The sequence below is a fragment of the Staurois parvus genome, unplaced genomic scaffold (genome assembly GCF_062004578.1).
Source record: "Staurois parvus isolate SC_StPar_1 unplaced genomic scaffold, SC_StPar_1.0 ptg000365l, whole genome shotgun sequence".
NCBI classification, from domain to species: domain Eukaryota; kingdom Metazoa; phylum Chordata; class Amphibia; order Anura; family Ranidae; genus Staurois; species Staurois parvus.
Genome location: NW_028318161.1, coordinates 5,786,982 through 5,809,719, shown reverse-complemented (window position 1 = coordinate 5,809,719; position 22,738 = coordinate 5,786,982). Strand labels below are relative to the sequence as shown.

General features: G+C 44.1%; 1 protein-coding gene across 2 annotated transcripts in view; it reads left to right on the top strand.

Moving 5' to 3' along the window:
• The first annotated feature begins 7,883 nt into the window (after nt 1-7,883).
• The window catches only part of LOC149456307 (carboxyl-terminal PDZ ligand of neuronal nitric oxide synthase protein-like), a 176,492-nt gene continuing 161,637 nt past the window's right edge, over nt 7,884-22,738 (top strand). For both annotated transcript variants that reach the window (XM_089685237.1, XM_089685236.1), the window contains exon 1: nt 7,884-8,565. In XM_089685237.1, the coding sequence (XP_089541363.1) occupies nt 8,461-8,565 (105 nt within the window). In that variant the 5' untranslated portion in view covers nt 7,884-8,460. The remainder of the gene's footprint in view (nt 8,566-22,738) is intronic.

The following is a 22,738-nucleotide window of genomic DNA, read 5'->3' as shown; positions in this document are numbered from 1 at the left end:
CTTCCAAGGGGCAGTGCTGCCCCCCTGAAAAATGCCACCCTAGGCAAATGCCTTGTTTGCCTTGTGGTAAATACACCCCTGGGCACAGCATTATGGTGTGAACTGGGTACATGGCCAACAATTGTTTTCTAGGTAGCCTTGTGTTAAGCCTGGTTGATCTATGCAGATCAACAGATATGTGAACCCATATGGTTTGAACCAATCACATGCACAAGATCATGCGGCGCTGTAGAACTGGTCCTGCATCCTCTTGGGACGTATGGCATGTCCCAGAAGACAGTGGGCAGAGATAGGGCTTAACTTCTTGCCGACCAGCCACTGTAGAAATACGGTGGCAGGTCGGCATGGCTGCGCAAAACCACATTTTAAAACGTGATTTAGCAAAACAGGTAGGTGGCACACGCGAGGCGCGCCACCGCCCTACATGTGCTGCCGATCGGGGCCGTGGGTGTCAGTCGCCGGGTCACAGCCGGTCATTACCTACCGTGTCCCGGCGATTAGCGGCAATCACTGACAGAGAGGACGGCTGCAGTGTTTACACTGCAGCTGTGCTTTCTGTCAGTTCCCTGTCAGCTCCTGACATGCTGATCTGAAGAGTTTATCTCTCCGGATCAGCGTGTTCCCGTGCAGTACACACCCCCGCCCCCTAGAAAAACATTCCCCTCACACAGTTAACCCTTTCAGTAAAGTTAACCCCTTCCTCCCCAGTGCCATTAGTGCAGTGTTAGTGTTTTTTTTTTTTGCACTGATCACTGTATTGGTGTCACTGGGGATGTCAGTGACCCCAAGTCAGTTCCCCCCCCCAGTGTCAGAATGTCTGTCGCGGTCCCTCCAGAAGTCGCTGATCGCCACCATAAGTCACTGATAGCCGCCATAAGCCACTGATCGCCCCCATAAGTCACTGATCGCCGCCATTATTAGTATTAAAAAAAAATTAAAAATCCCAGTATCTTTCCCGCCATTTGTAAATGCTATAACTTTCACGTAAACCAATTCATTTACACGTATTGGTTTTTTTTTTAGCAAAGACATGTCGCAGAATGCATTTTGGCAGAAATTTATGACTAAATTTGATTTTTACATTTTTTTTTACTGGACATGTTTTATAGCAAAATGTCCAAAATATTGTTTTTTTTTCTCAAAATTGTCAGCCTTTTTTTTATAGCACAAAAAATAAAAAACGCACAGGCGATCAAATACCACCGAAAGAAAGCTTTGTGGGAAAAAAAGGATGTAAATTTCATTTATGTACCGTATTGCATGACCGCGCAATTGTCCGTTAAAGTAGCACAGCGCTGTATAGCAAAAAAATTGCGTAAATTGCAGTATCTATACCATAGTTTGCAGACGCTATAACTTTCACACAAAGCAATCAATATACACTTATTGGGATTTTTTTACCAAAAACATGTAGCAGAATACATTTTGGCCTAAATTTATAACCAACTTTGAGTTTACTATATATTTTTTATAGCTGAAATTAAAAAAATATTGTTTTTCTTCAAAAGTTTTGGTCTTTTGTTGTTTATAGCGTGAAAAATAAAATGCGCACAGGTGATCAAATACCACCGAAAGAAAGCTCTATTTGTGTGAAAAAAAGGACGTAAATTTCATTTGGGTGCAGCATTGCATTGCATGATCGCGCAATTATCAGTTGAATTAGTGCAGCGCCGAGTAGCAAAAAGAGGCCTGGTCATTAAGGGGGGTAAATCCTCAGGAGGGCAAGTGGTTAACTAATGTCATCCTCACCTAGGTAAGGAAGTGGGAGTGGGTACCTGTCAAAAAAAAGTATCAGCTTCTTGAAAAAAAAAAAAAAAAAACACGGCAAATCTGGAGACAAGGAGGATGAGCTGTATTTTCACCTTTGAGCAAAGCTCCTCTTTAAGCCATACACTGTTTTCATTTTGCCTAGTTCCTGATGAATGACCCGAAATTTGCTTAGTGGGTGGCTCTGTCAGTTCCCTCCTGCCTGACATTTTTCAGCTAGAAAATCGAAAGAGCTGAGTGGAAATATGTTGGTTAAACAGCAGCTGCATCCAATCAGATACAGCTGTTGTTGGGATATTTTGAATCTAAATATTTATGGCCAGGCTACCCCCTGGTTCACATACAGTGGGGCAAAAAAGTATTTAGTCAGCCACCAATTGTGCAAGTTCTCCCACTTACAAAGATGAGAGAGGCCTGTAATTGGCATCATAGGTACACCTCAACTATGAGAGACAAAATGAGAAAAAAAATCCAGACAATCACATTGGCTGATTTGGAAAGAATTTATTTGCAAATTATGGTGGAAAATAAGTATTTGGTCACCTACAAACAAGCAAGATTTCTGGCTCTCACAGACCTGTACCTTCTTCTTTAAGAGGCTCCTCTGTCCTGCACTCATTACCTGTATCAATGGCACCTGTTTGAACTTGTTATCAGTATAAAAGACACCTGTCCACAACCTCAAACAGTCACACTCCAAACTCCACTATGGTGAAGACCAAAGAGCTGTCGAAGGACACCAGAAACAAAATTGTAGACCTGTACCAGGCTGGGAAGACTGAATCTGCAATAGGCAAGCAGCTTGGTTGTGAACAAATCAACTGTGGGAGCAATAATTAGAAAATGGAAGACATACAAGACCGCTGATAATCTCCCTCGATCTGGGGCTCCAGGCAAGATCTCACCTCGTGGGGTCAAAATGATCACAAGAACGGTGAGCAAAAATCCCAGGACCACACGGGGGGACCTAGTGAATGACCTGCAGAGAGCTGGGACCAACGTAACAAAGGCTATCATCAGTAACACACTACGCCGCCAGGGACTCAGATCCTGCAGTGCCAGACGTGTCCCCCTGCTTACGCCAGTACATGTCCAGGCTCATCTGAAGTTTGCTAAAGAGCATTTGGATGATCCAGAAGAGGATTGGGAGAATGTCATATGGTCAGATGAAACCAAAATAGAACTGTTTGGTAGAAACACAACTCGTTGTGTTTGGAGGAGAGAGAATGCTGAGTTGCATCCAAAGAACACCATACCTACTGTAAAGCATGGGGGTGGCAACATCATGCTTTGGGGCTGTTTCTCCGCAAAGGGACCAGGATGACTGATCCATGTACAGGACAGAATGAATGAATATCGTGAGATTTTGAGTGCAAACCTCCTTCCATCAGCAGGGGCATTGAAGATGAAACGTGGCTGGGTCTTCCAACATGACAATGATACCAAACATACCGCCCGGGCAACGAAGGAGTGGCTTCGTAAGAAGCATTTCAAGGTCCTGGAGTGGCCTAGCCAGTCTCCAGATCTCAACCCCATAGAAAACCTTTGGAGGGAGTTGAAAGTCCGTGTTGCCCAGCGACAGGCCCAAAACATCACTGCACTACAGGAGATCTGCATGGAGGAATGGGCCAACATACCAGCAACAGGGTGTGCCAACCTTGTGAAGACTTACAGGAAACGTTTGACCTCTGTCATTGCCAGCAAAGGATATATACCAAAGTATTGAGATGAACTTTTGATATTGACCAAATACTTATTTTCCACCATAATTTGCAAATAAATTCTTTCCAAATCAGCCAATGTGATTGTCTGGATTTTTTTTCTCATTTTGTCTCTCATAGTTGAGGTCTACCTATGATGCCAATTACAGGCCTCTCTCATCTTTGTAAGTGGGAGAACTTGCACAATTGGTGGCTGACTAAATACTTTTTTGCCCCATTGTATATGCGGGGCCGTATGGGCCGCTTTTTGCACGGGCACAAGAGCTCATTCATTTGAATGGATTCCCGTGTCCTCTGACATGCAGGGAAGAAGTCCCTGCACTTCTTTGGAAAACGCAGCCCATACAGGAACCTCGGTTCTCAGTACGGTTGTGTTATGCAGTGCAGGCGGCATGCCATTAGAAAAAATTGGAACCCACCGGCAAGTCCGCATTCTTCTGTGCGGGTGGTGCGGTTGCACGGATCCGCAGCGGCACCACCCCCACATATGTGAACAAAGTTTAAAACCTGACAGTTCGAATCCTTCTCCACTCCGTCAAAAGCTAAGAAAGAAAAAGTTTCGGCTTGACTTATTCCCCATCAGTGAACGTCAATTTGGATATATGACCACGTCTGAATTACTAGTAATCTGCAGTTCTCTCTTTATGTTACCAATAAATCATTAACTCTCTACACTCAGATTGGTGCCCCCCTCTGTTCGGTTTTATCTTCTGCAGAGTATTGCTTTGCTCCATAAGGAGCTGCCTTCGCCTGTCATATCCTACTTAGGACCCTTGGACTTATGGACTTTTATGCTCTATATGTTACTTTTATTATCTGTATTATTTGTCATTTACCTTACATGCTCACATTTCTATTAGGATCTCTATATATGTAGTTCCCTCCCAGCGCCAGTTCTTCTTTATTTTTCTGTATCCACTTTCAGCACTCAGCAGAGGATTCCAGTAATGTACAAGAAGTTAGCGGTGTATAAGAAAGTATCCCACCATCTGGACCTGAATCCTATTTGTATTCTTATCTTATAACCCATTATATCAGTTGGCTTTTTTCAATAAACAAAGATAACAAGGCAGCACAGTGGCTAAGTAGTTAGCATTTCTGACTGGCAGCACTCAGGTCCTCGGTTCTAATCTCAATCACGGCACTACCTGCCTGGAGTTTGCATATTCTCCCTGTGCCTGCGTGGGTTTCCTCACACATGCCAAAGACATGCTCCTGTCTAAATTGGCCCTAGTATGTGTATGAATGAATGTAAGCTAGGGACCTTAGACTGTACACCCCTTGAAGGCTAGGGACTGATGTGAATTGTACAATATATATGTAAAGTGCTTTGTAAATTGATGGCGCTATATAAGTATCTGTAATAAATAAACAATTTGCAGTAACCCATTCAAATTTCCTGCTGAAGTCCAACCAGTAACAGGTGAATTCTGATTGGCTGCTGTGAATAAGAAAACTTTAGCACTGTATATTGGATAGTCAACACTGATATGATGTTCTATAAACCAGATTTAATGGCCAAAAAATATAATATCCTCCAGATCAATGATGATAAATTGACCTGATTACCAGAACAGTACAGAGACGTGTATGGTGGGGGACAGCCTGGCGGTGAAGGACCATGGACGGCACCCCTGAATCATATTATTTCCCGCATTTCTGAGAGTGCCAAAATCGCCGATCCATCTGTTCAATCAGTCTAATGGGGATCAGATCGATTTTTGCCACCTTCTGCTGCATTTTCATTATTGTCAGTGTATGGAGAAGTGAATTTCTCACATCAATCATCAGAGTCTGCTGTGAGCGTCATTTTTCATGCTGTGGATCTTTATCCAATTCACAGATACCATTACTCTGCTTATTTCATGGTAAGTCCCATGAGATAAACATCTGTGCCTGGAAATTATTATTAATAAACAGGATTTATATAGCGCCAACAATTTGCTCAGCACTTTACAAAATAAAGGGAGACAATACAGCAACAATACAGTACAATACAAGAGGGATAGGAGGACCCTGCTCCTTGGAGCTTACAATCTAAGAGAAAATGTCTCAGTACTGCCCATGTGATGGTGGGCTCCCTCCTGATCTGTGGCTATACCCCATTCACAGAACAGCATTTTGGATATAACATTCTATTGCCACATAAGATTAACATTTCCCTGTCCAGGTTGTATCGAGAATTTAAAAGGACAAGATGACAACACATTGGGATATGCAGAGGCATGTGTGGCACTGGGGGTAACCTATGTGTAGGTGCTGTTTGAGTGTGTGTATTCCAATCTGTCTTCCCCCAGCTATGTGCTATGTACATGGAGTACAGGCTCATAGCCTCCTCCACCAGCCGGCCATCCCAGGCTCGTCACACTCTGCAGACTTTCAAATCTAGACAAACAAGGAGTGACAAGCTGAGAGGAGAAAGGTCATCAGAACACAGCGAGTGAGCACAATGACAGGGACGTCTCACTCCTGATTGGTCGGTTTGAACTGGAAACTGAAAACAGCAGGTGGAGAAAGACTGTGGCTGGATTTGGGAAAGAAGAGGAGGGGGTGGGGGGCAGTATGAAGGATGGAGAGGGACAGTGTGACAGGGAAAGGCCGCCTGTTATTCACCTATTTATCAGGTACTGTCAGATGAAGGCAGGCTTGTCACAAGTACCCACAGGCTTTCTCCTCCAAACCAATCAAATGTTTAGAATCAGTCAGTAGCTCTCCCTCCTTCCCAGATCAGTTGACTGTCCCCACTGACTTCAATGGAAATTCTTTTGAAATCCACTTCCCCACTAAATCAATAGGAAGTCCCTATAGAATCCTTCAGAAGCCCCCCCACCCAGAATCCATTAGAAACCCTCAGAATTAATTGTAAGCCCCACCTAAATCCAAAAGAATCAGAAGTCTGCTTGATATCATTTAGACAGTTTATTGAGATGTCCCTTCAGGAAGCATCAGAGACCCCTCCATAAGGTCTCTTGAACATGGACAGCGAGGACCACATGGCCGATTACTTGTGTGCCCCGTGCAGGGTCATGTATCCAACACAGGGATGTACTCGTGTTACATGCATCCCTGAGTCAGCAGTTTCATAGATGTCTATTGGGACACGCAGCTGCACAGGCACAGCCGCTGTATCCCAATGTGACATCAGTGTGGGTACATGGCCCTGAAAGCAACCAGGGCGAGATTGGGGACATGCACCTGCACAGATGTCACACCGAGGAGATGCAGTGGCTGGGTCTGCGCAGCGGCATGTCCCATGGCACAGGGATACATATGACACAGGTACATCCCTGTGCATGGACACGGAAATGAACATGTACACAGCACACATGTAATCAGATGTGTGGATGGGGCCGAATATGCCACATTTTTAGGCATTTAGACTTTTTTTTGTTACTGATCTACATGCAGCCTGTTGTTTTGAATTGGTCTGTACACACAGACACATCAACTTGTGTACAGATGAGTAATAATAAATACAAATCTCTTTCTGCTCAGTACTTTGTACCTTAACAAAAAGCAGGCAAGATCTGTCGTCTGTGTACACATGAATATACACACCGACTATACAGACCAGTTTTATCTGCCAGGAATATCGGCTGTTCATACATCAGTACTGTGGGCAAGATGTCTACAGGGTCCGCTGACCCAAATCCATTAGAAGCCCCCCCTGAATGCATCAGAAATCCACCTAAAGAGAAACCTTGTGTAGTTCTCACAGTCCATCAGAAGTCCCATCCAGAACCCCCCAAATCTAGAGCAAGCCCCCCCCAATCCATGAAAGTCTTCCCAGCCATCACAATCCCCCCTCCCCCATGGATTTATCAGCGGTCCCTCTGAGTCTGGTGCACCTCATTGACTCCATTGTAGAACCCCACAATCCATCCGAAGGTCCCCCGGAATCCATCACAGCCCCCCCCCCCCCCCCCATTGTTCCTCCAATGCATCAGAAATCTCCCGATTATTCCACAATGATGACTCCCCCTTCTACACCCCCCAACAGAATGACAGCAGTGTTCCCGGAACCCCATTCTTAGGATCCAGTGATAGTTCCATCTCCGGAACCATCAGTCCTTCGCTCAGAACCCGTCCTTCGACGTGCCGCCTGCAGCGAACCCTTACAGAGATCTATAGCGATCATCTCATGCTGCGCGAACTTCCATCTCGGAATTATCTGTACATAACATTGACAACACAGATCTGTACAGAGGACACAGATGGCTTCACACACAGCCCGACACAATCACACCGACCTCGGGAACTCCACACAACGGAGGGGCGTGGTGGGGGCGGACTGGAGGGCTGACACGTGCTTAACTTTGCTCCAATAGGCGGTGGCGCTGTGTCCCAAGCTGGAGGAGGGTGGGGCCAGAAGGCTCATTCAAATCAACGTCTAGCTGTGAAGACATACCGGGGAGAACGGCGGACGGGGAACGCTGAGCCCCCCCAGTGTAGGACACCCCCTTCCCCTAAGAGTAGGGGGCACCCCTCCATAGTCCGCAGCTTCCCCCTCTGTCTGTTAGAGGGAGACACACTGGGAGCGGAGCTCAGGTGGGAGATTCCCCCCAGAACCAGACTGCTCACTTCCAGCCCAGAGCCCCCAGATTTATACGGGAGTAGGAGAGGCTGCTGACCCTTCACATTTCTGGAGAGTGCCCCTCTCCCCGGGGATCCTCCTTCAACAGAGGACCCCCACTGTACCTGGAGACCCCCTGAGGACCACCCTCCCCCCTGGAGACCCCCTGAGGACCACCCTCCCCCCTGGAGACCCCCTGAGGACCACCCTCCCCCCTGGAGACCCCTTGAGGACCACACTCATCCCTGGAGACCCCCTGATGACCTCTGTGTCCCTGGAGACCCCCTGAGGACCACCCTCATCCCTGTAGACCACCCTCATCCCTGGAGACCCCTGGGTGCTGTATCAGCACAGCTGAAGCCCCCACAGTTATACAGTGGACAGACTGGGGGGGGCGTTATGCCGGTGAGGAGTAGATACAATCTGGTGGATGATGGATGTGACTCTCGAATCCCCCTCCATAATGAGGAAGCCTTCCAGCATGGCATTCACTTCCAAGCCAAGGTAACTTCTGCTGTGCCAACTTACTACTACCCACTGTGCCCATGTGTCATCATCTACTTTACCTACCTGCTCATGCGTTGTGTACTGTTCCCTCCTATATTCACCACCCCCCATCATCTACCACCATCTAATGTGCCCACTTGCCATTATCGGCCTTTACAATCGACCACTATCTAATGTGCTTTCCTTCATTTATCACCTATTGTGCCTATCAATTATCACCTGCCCTGACCACCCTCTACCATCTACTGTACACACCAACTGCCACCACTTTTACCCATCAGCTACCACCATGTACTGTCTGCCTGGCTTCACCTGTCTCTGACACCTACCAGCATCTACTATGTGCAGCTACGGCCATCTACCATTCTCACCAGTCTTGCCAATCTTACATGCCATACTGAGCCTTCCCACCGTAAACTACTACTATCTGCTCTGCCCACCTTTCTTCACCTGCCTGACATCTACCAACATGTACTCTACCCAGTTATGGTCACCACCTACTACCATCAACTGTTCCCACCAGCCCTGTCCATCTTGCATGCCATACTGAGCCTTTCCGTCATGCACTACAAATATTTATTGTGCCCTCCTGGCTTCACCTGTCTCTGACACCTATCCACATTTACTCTACTGAGCTACAGTCACCACCTATAACCACCTACTGCTTCCTGTCTTCCATCTTCTGTGCCCACCTGCCACTGACCATCTAGCACAATATATTGTACCCAACTATCACCAATTGGCCCTGATCACCTACTACTAACGTATCCTTCTACCATCTTCTGCCTCTCACCGCCTACCATTTCCTATTTTGCCCACCTGCCACTATCTGGCATGACCACTTGCCACCGTTCACTGCACCCTTCTACAGTTGCCTAGGGTGCCTTCCTTCCTGCCTCTATCCTGACCACTTACTACCCTCTAATGTTCCCTCCTGCTATAACCTGCCCTGACCCCCTTCCATCATCTAATCTACTCTCCTACTTTCACTTGCCCTGACTACCAACCACCACCTACTCTGCCTCCAGTTGTCATGTCCAATGACCGCCTACCACCACCTACTGTGCTCTCCTACCATAGCCTGTAGTGACCATCTGCTACCATTTACTAAGTGCACCTGCAACCATCTAGGGTGCCCCTATCACCAACAACCACCATCTGGGCATATTCTGCGGTGCTGCAAGGGAATGCTAAAGCATTGTAGATTGTAAGCTCTCTCAAGCAGAGCCCTTTGAATCCTCTTGTATTGAACTATATTGTAAATGTAATGCTTCCCTTTATTTCATAAAGTACTGTGCTAGCTGTTACTGCTATATAAATCCTCCATACTAGCTCACCAGAGGAGCTTCCAATCTAATGACCCATTTACAAAGGCTTACCAAACTTTTTATTATCTTTAATGTCCTATTATATCTTTTTTTTTTTTTTTTTTTTTATTTCTCTGTAGGTAAATGTTTACAATGTGCCTTATTCTTGTAAAGACCACATATTTCTCCGTCTGCAGTAATTGAGAACATTCATGTCTTCTATATTGTTCACATGAAGTGGGTAGAGGTAGGGTGAGATGTATGAAGTTTGTGGGAGAGAAATGGTACAAACTGCCCAGCACAAGTCATGAGGTCTCTGTGCTCTGACAGTCTGCAGAGTTCCATCTCTATCTGTTATGAGGAGTCTCCGGAGTGTCTCTAGTTCTAGTCAGAGCTATTCTTGTATCAAATTTTTGTTACTTATAACAACCAATCAGTTTTTTTCTGATGTTTTTAAGGACATCTGGAAGATGGAAGGAAGCGCCTGATTGGTTACTCTAGGTCCCTGTGAACTTATTCTTGGCTTGTGTTCATTGAGGACTTTGGCCTGTTATTTTAACCTCCAGGATTATTACTAGAGCTCTCATTATTATTCAGAAGAAGACAGAAGAATTTTGTTAGAATAATCTGCCATGTCCAATTTACCACAGTCCACCGCTGGTAATTAATAATGTGATTACTTCGTCAGCCGGACTGTGCATGCTGACATTTTATGGCTTATTCACAATGGGGTTCAGCTTTTAGGAGATTTGATTCTGGGTCTGTGTGATAGAGGGCCCAGTAATCTGCAAGCTGTTTGGTGATCTGTGTTTCACCTGAGGCCTGTAATACTGCAGTGTATTCAAATGCAGAATCTCTGCTCCTCGAACATGGCAGCATAGTATCCATGAGGATACTGACTTATCTTTTGATAGAAAAATCTGATGGTGGTCAGATAGGATACAGATATTTTTGTGCCTGTAACCAAAACCCCAATGTACCAGACTTGTACTTTCAACTGCCTTGGAATATTGTAGGCTTTGCTCTTATCCCAGAAAAAGAACTGGCTCTGCTTGATAATACAAATACATAGTTGAAAAGCACAGACATGAAAGCTTTGCATATACCTTGCTTGTAATGTGGATGCAAACATTCTTGTATGCCAGGAAACATGGAGACTTGGATGGATGGGGGAGTTTCCTTTGACTATTAAAAATGAATTAAATAGTATTTTTGGTTTGTTGTAATCAGATGCAGTGCAGTTCCACTTTAATTTCAGGTGATGTGCACAGAGTCTGAACATGTCTATCTATATCTCAAGCTGCTTCATGTTCAGATTCTGCTCAAGCTGCATACAAGCAGTCTGAATACAATAGGCGCAGTGGGAAATCCATGTGCGCTGTTTGGTGTGGTTGGAGGAATCTGCATGTGTATGACCAGCTTAAAGCCCAACCTAAAGCCATTTATAACTCTGCCCCAAATTACATCAACGATCTTGTCTCTAAATATCACCTAAACCGTACTCTCCGCTCCTCACAAGACCTCCTGCTCTCTAGCTCCCTTGTCTCCTCCTCTCATGCTTGTCTCCAGGACTTTTCCAGAACTTCCCCCATCCTCTGGAACGCTCTACCCCAATTTATCAGACTATCGCCTACTCTGCTCACTTTTATGCGATCTCTGAAAACCTCAGGGAAGCCTATCCTGCCCTCAGCTAATAATGGAATCTTCTCCTATTCCTACCAGTCCATCCCCCACAGTTACTACCTTTTGTACCACTAGCCCCTCCCTCCTAGATTGTAAGCTCCAAGGAGCAGGGCCCTCCTTTCCCTCTTGTATTGAACTGTATTGTTGTATTGTCTCCCGTTCTATTGTAAAGCGCTGAGCAAACTGTTGGTGCAGTATAACTCCTGTATTATTATAATAATAATAACTGTGAAAAACTTTAAAATTACCTCTTGCAGTGGGAGTGCACTTGCACTGCAAGGGTTGACTGCTCTTTTAGTCTATGGGAGAGAAGCACCTTTACTTGCATGATCCTCCACTTCCCAGCAAATTGCTTTCCCCTATGCTCTAGCACTGGACTGTCCCTCGGCATCATTATGTCCAATGTAGGGCTATGGGCCCTGAATTGGTCTTGATGTCAGGACCATAATGCACTGGAGCATAAGAAGACCGGTCTAGAAGTGTGGAGGAACGGGTAAGTAGATCTTCTTTTCTATGTCTCCTAGACCTAAATGAGCAATTGACCTTTGCAGTGCAGGCACAGCCCCACTGCAAGGGATAACTTTAAAGTTTCCCAGAGTTGGGCTTCAAGTGTAATGTGTATTCACAAAGTAAAAACAATGAGACCCCTTGGATCTGCAGCCAGTCAGGAAGATCTGTTACTGTCGTGTCATGTCAGATCTTAGACTGGTTCAGCTTTAAAGTTTCTGGTGGGCAGCACAGTGACGAAATGGTTATCACTTCTGCCTGGCAGTACTAGGGTCATTGGTTCAAATCCCAACCACAGCACCACCTGCCTGGAATTTGCATGTTATCCCTGTGCCTGCGTGGACATCAACTGTTTCTATAGGGGTGCCAACCACATCTACTTCTTGACTTAGCCTGTCCCTGAAGCTGCGGCCCAGCAGGAGGGAAGCCACCGTCCGACAGTTGAGAACCACTGTTCTAGATCGTTTGATACATGGTTCTATGTTTAGGATGTTTTGTGCTGTAAATTAGTGGCTCTGCATGGACAGCTGGATTAATGGCTTTATACACTGTTTCTATGCTGTAATCTAGTGTAGTCATGTCATACTGAAGTCTAGGATGGGCCACAAAGACACAGGCGGACATTCAAACATGGGCTGCACTTTGATATCAATATGCTGATCTGCAAAATAAGTTCCAGGACTAATGAAATATAAAACACAGCACAATAAAAGCATTATTGCCTAATCTTTCTATACTGAAGAATACAACAGTAATGTCCATTATGTTCAGCAGCATGGATCTGCCACACCTTGTTGAATTTGACACCTGCAGCTTATGTGACATAACAATTTGTAAGGACCCACCCATGGCCACCTTTTACAGTGGACTAGTGCATGAATAGCTGTTTACATTCCTGAAAGGCCCAAGGTGGTGGCTTTTTACTCCATTAATAGCTGGAAGAACCAAGGGCAAAATGAGGAATGGGCCATAGGACAATTCAATAACTGTGGGAAAGGTAAGGGAGACCTGGTATTCAGTGAGCAGGTGCTGATCTTCTTCCCTCAGACATGTGATGGCTCACTTTGGATCCAATTTATCTGCTGCCTTATTGCCAATCCTGATAGTGCACAATCCTCCTCATGAGATCTGTGTGTTCTTTCTACTGAAACTATGAGAGTGACTGTTAAAGCATTTTTTTGCAGAGTCCTAAACATTGCACTTCTAAAGTTCTCCCTACCATTGACTGGCAGGACGTGGTAAGGCAGAATGGGAACGCCTGGCCCTCAAGGATAGAAGATGTGGCAAGGAGATTCTCAGCAGCATGCCTCTGGAGGACATGTGATTGTATCTGGTGTATAGACCAGTGTCTCTTTATTGACTTTTGGATAAATAGTCTATTTATTTAGCTTGTATCTGGGTTTTAGGCCAGAAACTCTGGGTTGACAGTTGGATAAATGGCTCTGTATATTTAGGCTGAGCCTGTGCTGTAATCTAGTCCTCTGGGTGAACAGTAGGATAAAATGGCTTTATAATATTTAGGTGATATCTGGACTATAACCCGATGGTTCTTTGACAGTTAGTTAATGGTTCTATATTTGGGATGTATACCAGTGGTTTGGGAGGGACAGTTGCATAAACCGCTCCATATTTTGTCTGCAGTTTGGCCATTAGATTATTCACTTGGCACCACCTAATACTCCAAAATTTTTGGATTTGTGATCATAATCTCTATTGGGATTATTGGCACACAATCTTTCACATCCTGCTTCCTGTGCGGGCCTTCTTACTGTTTACTATTGCAACAACAAACCCCCCCCCCCCCCCCCAGAAATGGTTTTACAGGTGGAGGGCACTGAGTTGTTTTTTTTTTTTTTTTCTCTGCTCTTTTCTGACTGTTTTTCACTGGTTTTGCATTTGGCTAGGGTCAGTGTTACTACTGGTAGCATGAGAAAATACTTGGACCCTACAGAGGTTGCTCAGGCAGTCCAACTCCTCCAGGATGGCAAATCAATACGTGCCATTGGCAGAAGGTTTGCTGTGTCTCCTAATACTGTCTCAAGAGCATGGAGGAGATTCCAGGAGACAGGCAGTTACTCTAGGAGAGCTGGACAGGGCTGTAGAAGGTCCTTAACCCATCAGCAGGATCAGTATCTGCTCCTTTGTGCAAGGAGCAGATACTGGCATCAGCACTGCCAGAACCCTACAAAATGACCTCCAGCAAGCAACTGGTGTGAATGTCTCTGATCAAACAATCAGAAACAGACTTCATGATAGTAGTCTGAGGTCCTGACATCCTCTAGTGGACCCTGTGCTCACTGCCCGGGCACCATAGAGCTCGATTGGCATTTGCCATTCAACCTTAGAATTGGCAGGTCTGCCACTGGCACCCTGTGCTTTTCACAGATGAGAGCAGGTTCACCCTGAGCACATGTGACAGACATGAAAGTGTCTGGAGAAGCCGTGGAGAACATTATGCTGCCTGTAACATCATTCAGCCTAACCATTTTGGTGATGGGTGTGTGTGATAGTCTGGAGAGGCATATCCATGGAGGGACGCACAGACCTCTACAGTCTAGACAATGGCTCAATGACTGCCATTAGGTGTCGGGATGAAATCCTTGGATCCATTGTCAGTCCCTATGCTGGTGCAGTGGGTCCTGGGTTCCTCTTGTTGCACGACAATGCCTGGCCTCGTGGCAAGAGTATGCAGGCAGTTCCTGGAGGATAAAGGAATTGATACCATTGAATGGCCCCCACGCTTGCCTGACCTAAATACAATAAAACACGTCTGGGATATCATGTTTCGGTCCATCTGATGCCGTTAGGTTGCACCTCAGATTGTCCAGGAGCTCAGTGATGCCCTGGTCCAGATCTGGGAGGAAATAACCCAGGACACCGTCCATCGTCTCATTAGGAGCATGCCCCGATGTTGTCAGGCATGCATACAAGCACATGGGGGCAATACAAACGACTGAATACCATTTTGAGTTGCTGCAATGAAATTTCAGCAAAATGCACTAGCCTGCTACATCGTTTTTTCACTCTGCTTTTCGTGGTGTCTTTGCATTTAGTCCTCTGTAGGTTGATGACTTTCATATCCATCAAATGATGGGGCATCCTTACATCCTTGCTAACACATTACCCAGTCCATATCAGTATAGATCTCCAGCATGATATTTTTCCCCATTTGAGATCTGATGTGTTTTCAAAGTGTTCCTTTAATTTTTTTTGAGCAGTGCATATTACTGAGCGAATGTGTTTTGCTGGCATCAGTCCCTGCTCTGAAGGTTCTTCTAGCTGGGCAGAAAATTTTCATATAGCTAAAACCAAATTCTCTACTCTTGGAGATCCTCTTCCTCTGACCTTGGAATGTTCAGCTCCACGAAGAGTGTTTTGGCTACTGGGTTCTAGTTCTACCCCACCGAAAAAAAAAAAATGGCAAGTTAAAGCTTCATTAACTGTTGGCTGTGGCATGCCACACACCTGTCTGCTTGGAAGGGTTACCCTTTCCCTCTTCTAATTGAGGCTGTGATGAGATGGCATTCAGGCTCTTGTAGATGTGCCGCTCTGATCTGGCTACATTTCTGCTACGAGACATTCCTGGGTGTGGTGGGGGTAGCTGTGCCTGTGTTCTTTGTACGCTCTATAAAGGGTCCAGCATTGTTCCTGACCATCTGTTACCATGGCGCATTAATCTGCCAGCCTCTCGGAGGGGCCGCACACGCCTGGCTCCTCATCTTGGGAACTGTGCCACTTTTAGAAAACTTTCCTCTTGTGCAGGGCAGTCGCATCACTCAGGAATAACAGGGCCACTTAATTATCTGCAAGCTGCCGCCATTCTCGCAGCTTCCTGCAAACGCTGAAAGACGGCGCCATTAATAGAACTCATGCGGCCATATAAAAATAGCAGAGCAATGTAAAAATATACAGCGAATATTTATTTAGTCAGGACATTTGGTGCTAATGTTGTATAAAGATTATATACCCTGACATTAAATGGCTCTTTCAGTATAACGGCAAACCGTAAAGCGATTTCTGTGATATGTGATTTTGCTCTGATCTTTTCCTAGTGATATAAATTGGGTGTATTGAATAGGAAAGTGCAGAAAGTGATGGAAACTCACAGTGGAGTTGTGTAGAATCGCCTGCATTTCCGAGAGATGTTATCATTTTTTATATCGGTGACTGCAGTTCCACTGACACATTGCTCCATAGCAGGAATCCGCACCTGAATCTAATCTGTTCTAACATGTCAGGTGAACACCGTACACTCCTCAGGAGGGAGGAAAACTGCAGTGTTATCAGACAAAATTCTGCCGGGCTGGCGGGAAGGCTTGGCCTCATTACACTACACTAGTGACTCTTTCGTATGAACTTTAAAAGACAGAAATGAATGCTGCTTGTGTCCAGTGAGTCACAGATTGGGTCAGTGTAACTGGATGTGAATTTTTTAATTTTTTTTTTTTTTTTTTTTTGCCTTTAACATTTGCTGTCCCATATTTTCATACAAACTTAGTCCCCCCCGATGCATGTTTTGTATAGCTGGGAGTGCAGTCAGCATGCTTGCTGAACAAGTGCTGAGATTGCCTGAGAAACCACATAGAGAGTGTTTAAATGATCTTTTAGATTGGTATTGCTTTACTGTTCCTCTCTTTTTGCAATGCAGATCTATTAATGAGCGGTACCATTAAGCGGGAAGCTGCGCCTGCAAATGTAATGAGAAAATATGGTCATCCCTGTGTATGTATGGCTAATGATTACAAATATACTTTGATAAACTTGTTTAAAGAGGTCACCTTTACGGAAATGTGAAGGTGAACACCGTACACTCTCACGGTCCCCATGGTACTCCCCCCTGCTCTTCTCCATGTAGCATGGTCAGGATGGACCAGGGCAATGCTGTGTGACGGTGCTGACCAATGGGAATCACTCTGGTCCCTTCCAGGAGCGCTGCACAGAGAAGAGGGAGAGAAGCAGGAATTTCAAATCCATGGGTACTGACGGCTCAGGGTCTCCTAAGGTAAGTACAGCAGGAATGATATTTTAAAATGATTGTCCTGCCAAAACCTTCTTCTTCCCTTTTTTTTTTTCTTTTTTTTTTTTTTTTTTTTTTTTTTCCCCCAGTTTTAGATGGAGTGAAAGTCGATTTAGAACCTCTGTAGTATTCGTACTGCTCTATGGTGCATCATTAGAGAGACTGTTCTGGTGAAAGTGGTTTCACTGGATAGTAATTGAGAAGAAATCTACAATGTACAACAGGGACACATACAGAAGTAATAAGCTGTCATTTCTTGTCTTCCCCCTACCCTACTGAAGATTGAAAGCATTTCTGTGTTGCAGATTTTCTCTACTTTTCTTATTTTAAACCGTGCATGAAGATCTATGATTTAAAAGTGTATCTACAAATGGGGCACCTTTTTTATTTTTTTAAAAGACAGAGCCAAAATCATTTTTGGCAGAAATGAACCTTTAAAGCAATATTAAACCCAAACTGGTGGGGGACATTAAATGCGAAGACTCGAGAATTGGTAGGAGGAGGCAACAGGTAAGTACTACTAACTTTGTTAATTTTAGTTAGAATATTTTAAGGTAGTCAGGTTTATTAGATGGCAAGGTGGAGAGGACGACTGCTTTTACCACTTGACCAATTCTGACATTTTCTCTCATACATGTAAAAGGGTCGTGGGTTGTGTGTGGGTTTTTTTTTTTTTTGAATGAATTTTAGTGAACTCCAAAACAATATGATACCAATTTTTTGGTAACAGATGACGTTACACTGAGTAAATGAATTCCAAAAATGTCACTCTTTAATATTGGGCACACCCATGGAATGGCAACAAACTTCAATACATTAAATTATCCATAGGCAACACTTTAAAATTCTTTACAGGTTACCAGTTTAGGGTTACACAGGAGGGCTGGCGCTAAGAATTATTGCCCTCACTCTGATGTTGACACGTGTGGTGCAGTTGCCATTCCGGTATACACGTGCATTCTCATTTGCATCGGGGGGAGCTATACTCAGCATGGGCTGTGACAGGTCCTCTTGATGGGGAGCTCTGGGGTCTGTTAAACACCATATCACCCCTCTGGCCTCCAAAGCATCTGATCAAACCGAGATTGGTTTGATTAGATGCTGTACAGGCTGGTAACTGTTTATCAGCAAACAAACTGAAACCAGAAGTGACGAAATCCTTGTCGCTTTAGGTATCTGATGTCACAGAACAGGGGAGGAAACTTAATTCATGCCGTTCTTCTCAGTTAATGAGACCTGAACCGGTCCCATCATTACTAGGTGTTATGATGGCACAGGTACAGCCTGGTAAAGGCAGGGGAACCCAGCCTGTAACAGTGACTCAGCGGCTGTGTAGATGCTCAGGTCATTTTTGATGAAAAAGAATCGCTGGCTGAAAAACCATTGCCTCAACCATGATCATGGTATAGCCAATAAAAGTATTGGATCGCCTACCTTTACACGCACATGAACTATAATGGCATCCCAGTCTTAGTCCGTAGGGTTCAATATTGAGCTGACCCACCCTTTGCAGCTATAACAGCTTCTGGGATGACTGTCCACAAGGTTTAGAAGTGCATCTTTGGGAATGTTTGACCAGAAGCGCATTTGTGAGGTTAGACACTGATGTCGGATGAGAGAGCCTGTCTCCGTTCTAATTCATCCCAAAGGTGTTCTATTGTGTCGAGGTCAGGACTCTGTGCAGGCCATTCAAGTTCCTCCACCCCAAACTCGCTCAACCCATGTCTTGATGGACCTTGCTTTGGGCACTAGTGTGCAGTCCTGTTGGAACAGGAAGGGGCCATCCCCAAACTGTTCCAACAAAGTTGGGAGCGTGAAATTGTCCCAAATATCTTGGTATGCTGACACCTTGAGAGTTCCCTTCACTGGAACTAAGGGGCCAACCCCAACCCCTGAAAAAGAACCCCACACCATAATCCCCCCCCCCCCCCCCTTCCCCCACCAAAATGTATCCTTTGCACAATGCAGTCAGGCAAGTACTGTTCTCCTTGCAACCTCCCATCCAAGACATGTCCATTTGATTGCCAGAGAAGCGTGATTCATCACTCCAGAGAACACGTCTCCTCTGCTATAGAATTCAGTGGCGGCGTGCTTTACACCACTGCATCCAATGCTTTTCATTGCACTTGGTGATGTAAGGCTTGGATGCAGCTGCTCAGCCATGGAAACCCATTCCATAAAACTCTCTACGCACTGTTGTGTTAAACTGTAGGTCACATGAAGTTTGGAGGTCTTTAGCTATTGACTCTGCAGACAGTTGGTGACGTGTGTGTTTGTGTGTGCGCACGATATATACACATACAGGTGAAACTTGAAAAATTTTGAATATTGTGCAAAAGTTCATTTATTTCAGTAATGCAACTTAAAAGGTGAAACTAATATATGAGATAGACTCATTACATGCATAGCAAGGCTCAATGATGGTTTTCTCAGCGGTCTCAACTGATGGCCTATAAAAAGGTGTTTTATTACCAAGATGTCACACAAAAAACCTCTCATGATGAGTAAAAGCAAGGAGCTCTCAACAACTTAGCAGCCTTACTGTTGCAAAGCATACTGATGGCATTGGTTACAGAAGGATTTCTAAACTTCTCAATGTTCCAGTGAGCACTGTTGGGGCCATAATCCGGAAGGTGAAAGAACATAATTTCACCATATATGGTCACGTCTAGGTGCTCCTTCCAAGATGTCTTACAGAGGAGTAAAAAGAGTTGTCCAAGAGCCAAAGACCACTAGTGGAGAGCCTCAGAAAGACCTGGAATTACCAGGTACAATTGTTTCAAAGAAAACAATAAGTAATGAACTCCATCACCATGGCCTGTATGTACTCTCGCCACGCAAGACTCCAATGCTGAAGGAAAAACCATGCTGAAGCTCGTTTAAAGTTTACTGCACATTTTAGTCTGGTTAGATGAGCAAAATTGAACACTTTGGATGGCATAATGCACACCATGGTTGGAGGTCAAATGGCACTACACACCACCCCAAAAACGCCATGACAACAGGGATGTTTGGAGTTGGGAACATCATGGTATGGGGCTGTCTTTCAGCATATGTTATTGGAAAACCTCATGTCATTGAAGGAAGGATGATTGGAAAAAATGTACGAATACATTCTTGATAAAAATCTGCTGTCATCTACCAGGATGATGAAGATGAAACGAGGGTGGACATTTCAGCAAGACTATAATCCCAAACATCGCCAAGGAAACACTCGATTGGTTTTGAAGAAAATAAAGCTGCTAGAATGGCCCAGCCAATCACCTGCCTTGAATCCAATAGAAAATCTATGGAAAGAACTAAAGATCAGAGTTCATAGAAGAGGCACACGGAGCCTTCAAGATTTGAAGACTGTGTGGAAGAATGGGCCAAAATTGCACCTGAGCAATGCATTCCATTAGTTTCTCTATACAGAAGGCGTCTTGAAGCTGTCATTACCAAAAAAGGATTTTATACAAAGTGTTAAATACATTTCAGTTAGTGTTCAATACTTTTTTTTTTCTCTGTGTCATTCCATTTTATTACCTATAACTTAATTTCTGAACTTATTTGTTTTGTTTTTATGTATGGGTTATTGCTGACCTGTTAAAATTTTAATGTCAACAGCACCTTTTGAAATATATTTGCTGAGAAAAAGTGTGTGAAATAAATGTACACACACACCACAATAACTCAACACACAGCCATTAATGTCTAAACCGCTGGCAACAAAAATGCATACACCCTTAAGTGATCGTGTCCAAATTGGGCCCATTTAGCAATTTTCCTTCTCCGGTGTCATGTGACTCGTTTGTGTTACAATTTCTCAGGTGTGAATTGAGAGCAGGTGTGTTAAATTTGGTGTTCTTGCTCTTACTCTCATACTGGAAGTTTAACATGGCACCTCATGGTAAAGAACTCTGAAGATCTGAAAGAATAAGAAAAATTGTTGCTCAACATAAAGATGGCCTAGGCCTAAGAAGATTGCCAAGACCATGAAACTGAGATACTGTGTGTGTGTAATAAGTGTGTGTGTGTGTGTGTATGTTCATACTTGAAATTTTCCACAATTTTGTCATGGTTTTCAAAATTTACACAAATGTGAAACGTGTAGTATGCATTTGCATTCAGCCCCCTTTTACTCTGATACCCCGAACCGATCTAGTGGAACCAGTTTGCCTTCAGAAGTCACCTAATTAGTAAGTGTAGTCCACCTGTGTGTAATTTTAATCTCAGTATAAATACAGCTGTTCTGTGAAGCCCTAAGGAGGTTTGTTAGTGAACAAACAGCATCATGAAGGTCAAGGAACACACCACAGGTCAGGGATAAAGTTGTGGAGAAGTTTAAAGCAGGGTTAGGTTATTAAAAAAAAAAAAATCCCAATAAAATACGTTTTTGTTTTTGGTTGTAACATGCCAAAATGTGGAAAACGTCAAGGGGGGCTTATTTTTTTATTTATTTAGAGAGAGAGACACCAGTTTAGACAGGATCCAATTAACCTACCAGCATGTCTTTGAAGTGTTGGAGGAAACGGAATACTTTTTTCAAGGCACTGTATGTATTGAGGTGGTTAGAGCGTTATTAAACCCCAAACCAAAAATGTAATATATTGCAGCTTACCAATCATTAGATGTGGTGGCTGCATTACTTTTTCCTCTTGTTAGGTTTTTTGCCCCTAGTGATCTGGCCAGTAACACACCTCCTTATTAGAGTGGATGAATGAGCACAGGCGAAACTATCTCACATTTTACAATCAGTTACAGCAAACTTTTATATTTTTTTTTTTTTTTTTTTTTTTTTTTTTTTTTTTTTTTTTTGTGGTGGGGGATAAAAGAAAATCTGTTGTAGTGTTGTCATGACAAAATGGGGTCCAGCTCTGATCAGTTCCTCTGTCATCTCTATTTATCATAATTGTCCGCATAGTATATATTGTGTATTTCACAGCACCTTGCTAGACAGCAGCGCTGAAAGGCATACAGCGTCCTCTCTGGCAGTCTCTATGATGGATGTACAAGTGATGTCTCTGCCTGCCATAATTCTATTTCTGTCTCTGATTTGTGTTTTTCTATTCAGTCTCCATTAATGTTCTACATGAAAACCGATCAATGCGCTATTTAATATCTTCACTTCTGGCGAGATGAGTCTTCATATGATAGAAAAACATGTCCAGATGTTCCAATGTGGAGCCAGAAATATATTAATTAGCTGAAGATGATTTCAGACTTGGCTTGATCTCCACTTGTTTTCCTGTGTTTTTAACGTTACAATAAATGATTTTCAAGCTTTTTCTACTGTTCTCAAATTCACCCCCTTGCCTGGGTGCCATTTAACCCCTTCAAACTGCAAATACCCAGAATGATACCAACAACATACACCTATTAACATTGTTAACCCCTTCATGTTTCATGTTAGGTTATGCTTTGAGGCAGCACTCCCTGATTTTACCTGATCACTGTCAAATAACAATGATCAATAGCTGAATTAAGACTGGTCATGTGTTTAAACATTCTCTTAGCCTTACCTGCAGGAAGCAGCAGCAGCGAAGATCAGTTGAATATGTAGCACTCCCTTATCCCATAGAGTCTGTTATGAGCCCCCCGAAGTCAGGTCTGCTGACATTTTGACACAGAGTCCTTAACATACTGGATGATGAATATATGGATGCCAGTCAGTTTT